At 36.1% G+C, this 13029-nt stretch overlaps 1 protein-coding gene across 4 annotated transcripts in view; it reads left to right on the plus strand.

Moving 5' to 3' along the window:
* The window catches only part of Atg5 (autophagy related 5), a 121405-nt gene that overhangs the window by 40149 nt on the left and 68227 nt on the right, over positions 1 to 13029 (plus strand). For all 4 annotated transcript variants that reach the window (XM_033763454.1, XM_033763457.1, XM_033763455.1 and 1 more), the window contains one exon: positions 10434 to 10596. In XM_033763454.1, the coding sequence (XP_033619345.1) occupies positions 10434 to 10596 (163 nt within the window). The remainder of the gene's footprint in view (positions 1 to 10433; positions 10597 to 13029) is intronic.

The raw sequence follows: 13029 nt of genomic DNA on the forward strand, positions 1-13029 counted from the left end.
GCACAGCAGGCTGTTTATCATGGAAAGCTCTAAAAGGTTCGCCATCACTGACAGGGCCTTCACTCTGATATCCCCCCACCCCACACAAGGCTAAATTGTGCAGGCTGAGCTGCAACTTGGCAGTCCTCTTGCCTTAGCTTCCCAGAATGCTGAGATTACAGAGTGTGACTTTTAAAGTGTGAATTTTATATGAATTTGATATGTTTTAGGTCTAAAATGTCCCCCCAGAGTCTCTTATCTACAGGTGGGGTCTGGTTAGAAGAGGAGGACAGCTGGGGGTATGACCTGAAAGGGTGTGGTTTTTTCCTGGCTCCTCCCTTCTCTCTTTGCTTCCTACTTGCCATGAATGAGTAACTTTCCTCTGCCGTGTTCCCCATGCCTGCAACCAACCATGAACTGAGCTCTCTAAAGCCATGAGCCAAAATAAACTCTCCTCCTTTAAGTTGTGGGTTTGGTCATTTTTTCCCAGCCATGGGAAGTGACTAATACAGAATTATATCTCAGTCTTTAAAAAGAAACAGTGATTAGCAATATATGTTAGAAACGGCATACTGCACACAGGATATTTAGAAAGCCACACCCAGTTTTCCGTATATTTGATTGGATTTTCATACATCAAACTGGAAATCAATTATGAGCAAAATTTGAAAGTAGTCAGAAAAATGGTATTCTATATAAATGAATGTCTTATCAAAAAACTGGTGTCCAAAAGACAGAGTAATGACATCTTAAAAATCCTGTAGTTATAAACAAGAATGAAACATCAGAAAAGATGGTAATAATATAAAGGATCAGTTTTTAAAATTTCATTATGAGAAAAACTGTTTAGAGAAAGTGTGTATGTATACATATATATTTTGGTGGGGGTACTGGGGAATCGAACTCAGGCCCTTACATTTGCAGGGCAGGCAGCAGAACTACTGAGCCAAACCCCGGCCCCTAGAGAAAGTATAATTATTAAGAGTGGTTCAGAATATATGTTTAAGTAAAACCTTATCACCATGGTTATCCAAAGGATGGGGACACAAAATCTTAAATTGGCCCTGGCCCTGGGAAATACAACAGTAGCTCAAATGAGATGGTAATGAAAGCACAGCATATTAAAGTTTGTGAGATTCACCTAAAGCAGTGCTCAGAATTAAAAACCTTAACTTTCTGTGGAAGAAAAGCTACTTGAAGAAAGGAAGAATGAAAAATTGGCTATTACTACAGGTAGGATAGCCATGAAAAAGATAGTAGGAAACATTATGAATAATTTTAAGCCAATAAATTTGACATATGGGCATATTCAGTAAAGATGGAATTTACTAGAACTGACACAAGAAAAAAAATAATGGAAGAGAAGAGCCATATAAAGAAATTGGATTGTTTTTAAAACCCTGTAGAACTCCTCACGTCAGTTAGTTTATTGATAAATTCTATAAAACAGACTTTTCTTTCCAGAAAAGAGGAAGAGGACCTTTTCTAACTTGATTTATGGGATGGAATAACTCTTGATTCTAAAATTCATTAAAATTGCACACCAGTATCCCTCATGCATATGGATACCAAAGCCTTCCACAAATACTAGTAAATTTAATTGAGTAAGATTTTATGTATTGTACATATATGTATGTAGTACAATACAAACTAAAGCTGAGTTAAGTTTATCCCAGGAATTTAAGATTGATCGAACGCTTAAATCTCAGTAAAATTCACTGCACTGGCATAATTAAGTACAAAAATCATATGGTAAGATCAATAGATATAGAAGAAAAAAACATTGATAATTCAATAACCATTTGTCATCAAAACCTTTAGCAAGCTTAGGGATAAAAGAAAATTTTCTAAATTTGACAAAGAGTGTATGTGAAAAGGCTTTTGATAAAACCATCCTGAATGATGGTTTATTGAATATTCACTCTAAGACCAAGAAAAAAAAGCAAGGATATGTTCCATTACTTCCACAGGCAGTTCTGCTTTTCTTTTAAAAAAATCACTGTGCTGTTAGTAAAAATTGAGCAATAAAAACCAAAGGACTTACAGGGAATAGGTTAGGGACTGTCTTAGTCACTTTTGTATTTTGGAGAGAAAATACAATACACCCATAAGTTAAAGGAGCAAAGGGTTTTTTTAGCTTCCAGTTTGTAGAGGTTTCAGCCCATAGTTGGCTGGCTCCAAATCAGGGTGGCAGGGCAGAGAGGCGTTGTAGAGGAGAAACAGTTTTTGGTGAGGCTGGCGGGAAGCAGGGAGGCTTCCTTCCATTCTCTTTCCCTTTGTATTCCATCCAGGCTACAAGCCTATTGTTCGGGTCCACCCACACCCAGGGTGGATCTTCCCTCTTGAGTAAATCCATCATTTGTACCTAGAACTGTGCTAAACCAATCAGAGGGCTAATCCATTATCATGCACCAGTGATCCATTTACCTCCTAAAGCCTACATGAGGCTTTGTGGGGGCATCTCAATACAAGCCATAACAAACATATCATCCCCCAAATTTTCAGTGACCAAAAGCTAGGAACCTAATAAAATTCAGAGTACAATTTTATATATGTTAAATGATTGAGAAATAGGGGTATACTATGACAAATATAGTACTTCAAGTTGAAAAGGTAGGAGGTTGCTTCTGGAAATAATCATTGAAGGAATTGCAGCTTGTCTTTTGTGAAATAGTAAAAGGTGTGCTATCTTGAATCCGATGGAAAGTTGTAATTTTGATGTGAATGAGTGTAGCCTCTACAACTTGAAGTAATGGGTCCATTTCTGAAGTAATTGAGTGCACATGCATATTCTTTATTTCTGTGCAGATTGTTCTAGCTGTGTGCAGTTTTCTCTGTGCACCTTTTATCTCTTGTGGACTGCATTTATATGCACACACAGAATTCACATGTTCAGCTTCTTTCCTAATATATCAGTCCCGTGGAAATGCACAGTACTTGCACAGAAAGTTTACAGGCTGGGTGTGGTGGCACATGCCTATAATCCCAGCACTTGGGAGGCTGAGGCAGGGGAGGATCGCCATGAGTTTGAGGCTTGCCTAGCGTACATATGAATCCAAGAGCAGCAGCCTGAGGTACACAGCAAGACCCTATCTGAAAACAAAAACAAAAAAAACAACAAAAGTTCATGGAATGTATGATTTATCAATATGCAGACAAAAAGGCACTTAGCATCTGTAGTCGTCAGGCAAATGTAAATTAAAACTAAATGAGATACTTTTTTTTTTATGTTCAACTAGTATACATAAAATGAAGAAGACTGACAGTACTAAGTCTGAGGTCATGGAGTAACCAGAAATGCCATATATTGCTGGTGGGAGTTTAAAATCTGTCGCATTGAAAAATACAGTTTGACAGGATTTTGTTTTTGTTTTTGCTTTTGTGGTATTGGAGATTGAACTCAAGAGCCTTGCATATGCTAGGCAGGCTCTGTCCACTGAGCTCTACCCTCAACCCTATTTATTTTTTTGTGAAATGACATGAGGTCTCAGTTATCAGTCTGGTCTTGAACTTGTAATCTTTCTGTCTCAGCCTTCCGAGTAGGGCAGTTTTCTTAAGGTAGTCTTTAAATGTTAACTGTACATATTTAGATTGTATGACCCCGGATTTCTGCTTTTCAGCTGTGCATACCCAAGAAAGATGAAAATATATGTGTACACAGCTTCTTGATTAATGCAATAGCAGTTGTCTTATTAGCCTAAATCTGAAGACAGTTCAGATACATGTTAATATATTTTTGGATAAAGAGATTATGGTATATTTCATTCACTGATATGCTACTCAGTGACAAAAGGAATTAATTACTAATATGTATAGTAGTATGAATGACTCTCAGAAGCACTGTGCTAAGTGAAAGGTGCAAGGTTATACAATACTACCTGTTGTGCAGTTTTATTATGCACAAAACAAATCAGTTTCTAGGATGAGAATGAGAGAACTGATTACAAAGGTCATGAAGTATCTTTTGGTAGGGTTTGGGAGTTTGATGATAATGTTCTATGCCTTATTTGGGCTGTGGTAGAGTAACCAGTCACTCTAGTGTTAAGACTCAAATAACTTCACTAACAATTCCTATGTTTCATTTTATTGCCTCACTTATCAATAAAATTGACTTATTTTAAACAGTTTAATGAGAGAGGTTTAATATAGTTGTGGCCTCTCCCTTGTGGACTTTGAGTACTATCACTCAATGATATGCCCTCAGGCTTTATAATATTGGCAAATATTACTATGGAGGTAAGTACTGGGACCTTGTGAGTTAACCTTTCCTTGGTGGAGAAGGGGAGTTTTCTAGAGGAAATACATCTCCCGCTTTCTGGTACTAGGGATCAAACTCAGAACCTTTTGCTTGCCAGGCAGATGTGGTACCACTGAGCTACATCCCTGGCCCTCAGAAACTTATTTTTTTCCTCTGTACCAGGGATTGAACTCATTCAGGACCTCAAGCTTGCAAGGCAGATGTGGTGCCACTGAGCCACCCTGCCCCCCTTTTTGAGACAAAGTCTCACTTTGTAGTTCAGTCTGGCTTCAAACTTGTGATCCTCCTGTCTCAGCCTCCTGAGTGCTGGGGTTACAGGTATGTGCCACCATGCTTGGCTGTAGGAAGTGATGTAGAAGCTGGATCAGAGGATTGAGGAGGATTTTCTTTGGTCCCATATATAAGTGATTGGATGATAGGAAGAAAGTTTTAGACAGGAATAGTTGGTGTGAAAATGTAGAAATGAGCTTATGACTGAAAGAACTGTGAGGAATTGTTGACGGTGATGAGACATTCAAGAAAGTGGAGTAGGGAATTTTTTTTCTTTTACAGTTTAATGTATTTTAATGGCAAACTTACAGAAGCAGCACTGAAAGACAACATTAAAAACGTACTAGCATGTAAGACAACTCAGAAAAGTATAGTCACTGGATGGAATCTACTATATAATAAAAAGGCTACAAATACCACTTGGTTGCCATCAATAAGAAATTTACTTGTTTTGAAAAATCTAAATACTGGCACTGTCCAGAAAAATTTTAAAATGTTTGTTTGTTTTTGGTACCATGGATCAAACTCAGGACCTTGTGCTTGCAAAGCAGGTGGCAGCACCACTGAGCTAAATGTGTGGCCCTATATATTGTTACAAAGTTGAACTGCTGAAACTTGTTCACTGAGACATTTTGATTTGCCTTAATGCTTTACATGCCCGCCTTAATATTAAAAATTCACATACAAATGAAAATGGCAAAACTGTCAATACCTGATTTCTGACCCCTGTTTTCCACTTGCAGTCATGTACTTAGGTACCTCATGACCCTGGGGTGGGGGGAGGTGGGGGTTGGGATCTAACATTCAGAATTACCAATAACAGGAAGAAGAGAAAAAATATTTTTGAGAATGAAATGTTTTCCACTTTAGATTATTCTTAAGCACGTTCTACACATTCGTGGAGTGCTGGTTGGATATCTTTTTGTTACATGTTTGGCATGGATGGTGCACAGGTTGGTATCCTCAAACAGATCTGCTTTCAGCAAAGCACTGATAGCTGCACTCTGGAAGTGCAGTTCTGTTTGGAAGTCCTGAGAAGTTTCTCACAGTAGACGCTGGAAAGGACGTTTGTGAATCAGTAGTTCAATGAGTGGACTTCGGTTAACATCTAATTTCAGAGTGCCATAGCCCTAAGCCTATAACCATGAGGTTTCTTCACCCCTCCAGTAGAGGGCGCACTTTTATGAGCTGCTTTTGTAGCCAGTTTCCTGGGCCCTTTACCACCAGTGGATTTGTGGGCAGTCTGCTTTGTATGAGCTATGGTACAGGGACCTCTTCACCCTTTTCCTGGCTGGAGCTCCGTGCGCTAGAGGTGTCACTGGTGTTGGAGAGTGATGGCCAGTAGGGAATGTTTGTGAGGAGTATTAATGTGTGGAGGGAGTAAGTGAAATGGTACTGAGAGATTATGCTGGTTGAGAGTTTATTAGAGATCAAAATAATTTATAATCTTAAAGGCTTTAGAAGTGGTTTGATTTTATCCTAAAAGTAAAATTTAGTGGAATGAAATTGATTTCTATTTTAGGAGAATCACTGTGGCTCCCAAAGTAAAAAATGAATTAAGGGTGGAGGGGTAAGACTAGGCATGGTACCCAGCCATGAAGTTTTTCAGAAACCATCATTAGCTCTTAGCCTGTACAAGCAAAGTGGCAGTGGGGATGTTGAAAACTAAGTGAATGTCAGATCTGTTTAGGATATAAACTCAACAGATCTGTATTGGATAATGGATGATGAGGAGAAGGAGCAGTTGAGGGAAAAAACATTTGTCTCTTTTTGTGTAGGCTAGAATGTTGAGGGGCCCCTGCTTGCCTCACAAGCGCAAGGTCCTGAGTTTGATTCCCAGTACCAAAAATAATAATAATAATTAAATTTGAAAAAGAAAGTTGAAAAATACCAATATTTAAGGAATGACTGAGGAAGAGGCAGAAGAGGCTAAGAATAGATAAGAAAATGAGACATGTTGATAACACAGCAACTTGTGGATGTGGACTTCATGGAGGATAGTAAAGGGGTTAGATGTTTGGTGAGTACTTAAAAACAGGCAAGGATTAAAATTCATCATTGTTGGTCTTCGAGCAGTTATAACACAGTGGTAAGGGTAGCAGATAGATTGTAGTGGATTGTTAAGAGGTAAGAGGCTTTTGTGAATTAAAGGTAAATGTAAAAAAGGAGATGAGATAGAGGGCTATAGCCAAAGAAAGAGTGAGGTAGAGGGGAGGGGTTTGCTTTTGGTTTTGGGTAGCTGCTGTTTTGTTTTAAGATGGAAGAACATTATGGGAAACAGTAATCAGCAAATGGCTAAAGATGTTGTTATGGGAAAGTAGAAGAGTAATTAATTGATCTGTGTTTCAAAGCTTCAACAACGGATTCTAAGAAAAAGGATGAGGACGAAACCTTAGATTTTTAGTGGAAAGAATAAGATTGATTACAGGTAAGTTGATAGATTGCATACTGGTAGAATTAGAAAATTGAAGAAATGCTTGGGTTCATTACTTTGAACATTGGTTTGGTTTATCTCTTAGTTTTTTTTATAATACATTCTTATTCTGAAAATAGTACTTTAGAAGAAATATGTGAAAAGTCTTCTTTTCTGTCCCCATGTATATACACATTAAAATACTCTTGGAAGAAAATTTAAGATTTTATTAAATTTAAGCTTTTAAACTATGGCCTCATTTTCTGTGCACATTCTGAATTGCTTTCTATTGGCTACTCCTGCATGTTTAATAGGATGTTACATTCTTTATAAGTGATATGAAAAAATAGATTTTTTGCTTTGTTCATTGTCTTAACAGTACCACAACTTTGCAATATTGCTTATAGATTGGATTTTTTTATTGAGCTTTTAATAATTAATAGTTTTAGTTTTTCACTTACAGTTTTAGTTTCATGGTTTTAATGCATCTGGACACATTCCAGTCAGTCTGAATTGATACTTTAACTAATTGATATAGATGATAATCTCTAAAGATAGAACTTTTTGAATTACTGTTTTAAAAATAAAATTAGATTTAACTTATCATGAGTGTGACTTAGAAGATTAATGGAAGTGAATAAACATAGTGTCACACTCAACATCTTTATGTGTAACAGTTTGGATCAAAAAAATAAGCATTTGCAAGGCTAATATACATTTGAAAAGATTAGAAATGTAATGAGTCAGGAGTTGTGGTATCATTGTGAATCTTTTAAACAAAGATTTCCACCTCCCCACAAGGTAATCAGGGAAAGAGGGAGCATTCATGAGCAGGAGTTGAGGGGCTTTGGCTGAGACATGTCACTTTTATGCTACAATTAATTGAACTACTTTAGCTGCCTAAGCAGATCTGTCCCTTTTCTCTTACTGCTTTCTCCTGTTCCCTGAGGTTTCATTTCATTATTTGCTTTCTTAGAGATGGGCTTGTGTTGAAGGGTAGGTATATACAGATATTCCCTCACTCTTTTGATGAAACCCTCTGGCTATGAAGTCTAGTCATTTGTGATTGTCAGTTGTCATATGTAAGTGTCAAATGTTCATTACACTTAGGAAGCTGTGGAGGAACAGAAGTGTTGAAAACATTAAGCAAAAGCACTGTTTGGTTATAGGAACCATCAGGATTAGTAGTCTGGCCAAGCAAAAATTACTCCAAAAATAGTATTTTTCTTTAGACTTCTCTAACCCTGTTTTGAGAGCTCTCAACTCCTTGTTGCATTATTAGCTTACGTAAAAAATTTAAGAAATTTGAACAGTTCTTAAGTAGGTGAAAAATCAAGCTACCTGAATGATTTTCTTTGGAATAAGAATATTCATTTTGTGGCTACTCATTTACAGCCCAATTATGAAATCAACGGCATAGAGAAGTAAGTGTACAGTATGTGAAAGCCCATTTTGGATTTATTTATTTATTTATTATATGTTTTTCACTGTGTTGGAGGTCAAACTGAAGGCCTCAGGCATGCTAGGCAAGCACTTTACCCTGAACTTCATTCCTAGCTTGACTTTATTTTTTTAATTGACCAATTAAAATCCGTATATATTTATTTTTAGAAGTTGAAAAACATTTTAATTCATAGGTTAAGTACACTGTACCAAAGTCAGATTTTCTAGAAAATATTGAAAGTTGTTTTATATTTCTAATATGTCAGAACTTTTTTAATTAAGTGAACTTGTAAATCATAGAGGTTGATTTATACACTTGAAGTAGAAAAACAATTGAACTTAAACAGAAATAACAAAAATAATGCTAATTCATTTTAACATAATAGCTGTTATACAAGTAATCATATGTGAATTTATAGGATATAAATATAGTATTTTTTTAAACTTTAAAAGCTAAGTTTTTTGCTTTTGGTAGTCCTGAGGATTGAGCTGTATCTCCAACACTTCTGATTTTGAATGTGGGTCTTGCTAAGTTGCCTAGGCTGGCGTTAAACTTTCCACCCTCCTGTCTCAGCCTCCTAAGTAGCTAGGATTAGAAGCATGTTTCACTTGTTTCAAGTGGCGCATGAGAGACTACCTGAACATAGGCTTTGTGTGAGCAGTGAAGCTGGGTGTAGGCTGGGCTGAGATTGTGAGTGATTTCAACAGCTGACCAGAAAAGTTAAGGTTTTATAGGGTTATAATTTTAAGGAATCTGCATGGGATGCTTGGGGCCAGAGTTCCAAAGATGGTGTGCAGATATTAGGTGAGATTGGGGAGATTGTATGTCCTATCTTAAATTTTCTTTATGGCCATTTGTTCCATTTACTGAGAGCAGTATGGCCCTTTAGTGGTATCCTGTTGTTTGTGGAGTGCTGCATGTTTCCTGAGAGGGTCTCATTTAGGCCAGGCATGACACCAGTAAGCCTAGCCTTAGAGCTACTTTTTAACTGATTTGTTAAGGTTTAATTGATAATAATAAACTACATGCTCTCCTAGCCTAAAAGCTACTTTTTAACTGATTTGTTAAGGTTTAATTGATGAATAATAAACTACATACTGAAATAATAGTTACACTAAAATTTACATATTCATTTTCATCTGTTGATTGTTTCCTGGTTTTGACTGTGGTAGATAAAGCTGTTGTGAATATTCATGCACAGAGCTTTGCATGAACATATTTCATTTCTCTTAGATAGTTGGTTAATTATGTAATGGCTGGGACAGTGATAGGTGTGCTAAACTATTTTTCCAAAGTACTTGTGCTATTATGCATTTCCACCATCAGTATGTGAGATTTCCATTCTACATCCTTTGAAACATGTGATATGGTCAGGTGAAAACCTGTTTTTGTTTTTTGTCCTTTTTAAGTTTGTTGATACATTTTAGGTGGATAATACAGTTATATTCATCATTGGGATCTTGTACCTTTTTTTTTTTTTTTTTTTTTTTTTTTTGATACCAGGGATTGAACTCGGGCCCTTGTGCTTGCAAAGCAGGCCACCGAACCACTGAGCTAAATCCCTGACCCTACATGATGTATCTTAGTTCTTATTCATGATATATCTTGGTTTTTATTATAAATGTCTAATATGTGTTTTTCATTTTGTTTTGTTTTGTTTTGCTTTTGGTACTGAGGATTGAACTCATGACCTTGTGCTTAAGAGGCAGGTGCGGTGCTACTGAGCTAAATCCCTGGCCCTGAAAACCTGTTTTTAAAATTTTATCCTTCCTTTGGTGTATTCTTTTTGGTACCGGGGATTGAACTCGGGTCCTTGGCTTGCAAGGCATGCTGAGCTAAATCCTGGCCCCTTTTATGTATTCTTACAAATATTATATATATATTATTTGGGCAATGTAAAAGGTGTGTCAAATAGCTAAAAATTTTTAAAGTTAATTTTATAAAGCAATGTAGTTATAAAAAATGGCTTACTAAAAATATTGGAAAGTTGGGAAATATTGTATGGTTTTTAGGGAGTGATTTGTAATGTGTGCACTAAATTTATAGGTGTATTATTTTTCCTTTGGTAGAGTTTTCCAGAAAAGGACCTTCTACACTGTCCATCTAAGGATGCAATTGAAGCTCATTTTATGTCTTGTATGAAAGAAGCTGATGCTTTAAAGCATAAAAGCCAAGTAATCAATGAAATGCAGAAAAAAGATCACAAGCAGCTTTGGATGGGACTACAAAATGGTAATTATAGCAGTCTTTAGTTTCAGAATGCTACTTTAATTTTAGTGTCCATGGCCGGATTTGCACAGTAGCTACTTTCAGTTATCTCTTACTTTTTTGGGGGGTGGGTACTGGAGATCGAAATCGGGACTTTGTGCTTGTGATCTCTTACTTGATACTCTTCCAATATTCCTCTTTTAAGGGATTCTCTAGGGACGAATCAGATCTCTTACAGTGTCCATTGGTTGGTCACTATGCATTTATTATTCATGTCAACCACAGTCAGCAAAGTATGTAGTTAATGTTTCTTCCTTGTTTCCACTAATAAACTGTTGTAACATTTTAAATGGAATTGGATAAGAAACATGAAAATGCAGCAAAGCAACAGTGATAATGTTGGAAGTGAAATTTGAATTGATGTTAATGGGAAAATAACTGACTTTGGGAATCCTGACATAGCTGCATTTCAGGAGACCAGATATAGGGCTGTGGATGGAGCTCAGGGGAACAGTGCCTACCTGGCAAGTGTGAGGCCCTGAGTTCGATTCCTGGTTCCAAAAACAAAAAAAGAGACCAGGTATACAGCCAGAGGAATATACTAAAAGTGAACTTATAGACTTACACAAGAAAAGTAGATATCCCAGTGTAAGTGATGTAGTTACTTACTATTAAAGGAACTCATAGAAATACCTCATGACATTGAAAATACAAATAATAAAATGTAAGCTGATTAAAACATAGCTATATTTCATCTCACCCAGGCATTGGTCGCCTGTAACTTGTTGTATTTTTAAAAAGTAAAACATTTTTTTTCTCAGTTGTTTCTGATGTTTTAAATTATGGTATACTTAATTAATATTACTTTTTATTATTTACTTTTTATATTCCCATATACATTTATAAGAGACTTTTTAATTTTTTGACAGACTTTTTAAAAAGATCATGGAATAATCATGTTTGCCATTAATTATTAAGATTACTTTGCATAGTTTTAGCTTCCATAGTCACTAAAAATGAAAAGTTAGGACATCTTGTATTTTGTCTTTGATAAATGTTTTTGGTCACCAATTAGTCCAATATAAGTTATCATGGTAGTGACATCTGTATTATTATATCTAAGACATGTTGTGACCTCAGGTTATGTAAGGCACATATTTTAAGACATGTACTATAAATTACATGTTCTTTTTTCTTTGTTTTTGATTTCTTAGACCTGGGTGACATTATGCTGCTCCTTAATTTCATATTTATATACCTGGAAGTTTTTAGTACCTGGCTAGTGCTATTTTATTTTAAACCTCATATTACTGACTACAAAAATTCTTATCAAATAATTTAAATATTGATAACACTTCATGAAGGTATTTTTTTTTTGTCCTATTTGAAAATGAACTGATACTTTAGGAGACTTGTGATTAAGAAGATTGCATAACTGGAAGAAGCTAGGATCATATAGAGAAGGGATTTGAGAATAATTTTACTTCAGAATTGGAGTGAACACTTTAAATGGGCAGATGTTAAAGAGAGCCTCAGATTCAGCAGAGGATTCTAAAAACCATTGAAATGTTTCAAGTGGGATGTTGAATAATCAAGTATGGAGGATAATATGAGGTACAGTTGAAAACTGTAGTGAATGTTTAATTTTTTTTTTATAAAGTTGATTACAGTAAAAGACACATTGCCATTAGTCCCCTTCAAAATACTCCCACTCCCTTTGAACACGTCCTATCATTCTTTCCACTTTATGAAGCAGTTCTGGAAGTTCTCTTTCATGAATGTTTTTAGTTGCACTGTCATGGCTGCCTCATTGTCCTGAATTGATTCAAAATGTTTCTTTTGTGATCATTTTGACTCTGGGGGAAGAGCTGTTAGTTGCATTGTGCCAGATTGAAGAATTGTATGGTGTGAATAAGTTGGATGAGAACACCAGAGCCTGCTTTTCTCTCAAGTTGGAACCCAGCAGCAGTCACTGTAATTTTTAACACACCTCCTAAAGATAATAAGAGGACTCCAGAACTGCTTCAGAAAGTGGCAAGAATGATGAGATACGTGTGTTTGAAGAGAGGGGGAGGTTTTTTGAGGGAGATTAATATCAATGTGTCTTTAACTGTAATTTTGAAAATTAAAACATTCACTGTATATATTGATCACACCTTATAGTTCAGAGTTGTGAAAAGAACTGTCTGGTTTGTACTTTCAGGTCGAGTAATCCTTAAGTCACTCAGTCTCTTTGAGCTTCAGTTCCTTTATCTATATGACAAGAAAGTATCTGCCTTTTAAGTCTCTGTAGATGATTTTGTAATTGTTTGAGAGAAAGTAAAGCTGTCTCATTTCTAAGAAATGGTTCTGGGGTTTGAACCCGGGACCTTGTGTGTGTTAAGCTCACACATATTGAGTTGCACTCATGACCCTTCAAAAAAAAGAAATTATATAAAAAATACTTTATACCTAGAC

This window comes from Fukomys damarensis, unplaced genomic scaffold (genome assembly GCF_012274545.1).
Source record: "Fukomys damarensis isolate Sample0158 unplaced genomic scaffold, DMR_v1.0_HiC HiC_scaffold_14, whole genome shotgun sequence".
NCBI classification, from domain to species: Eukaryota; Metazoa; Chordata; class Mammalia; order Rodentia; family Bathyergidae; genus Fukomys; species Fukomys damarensis.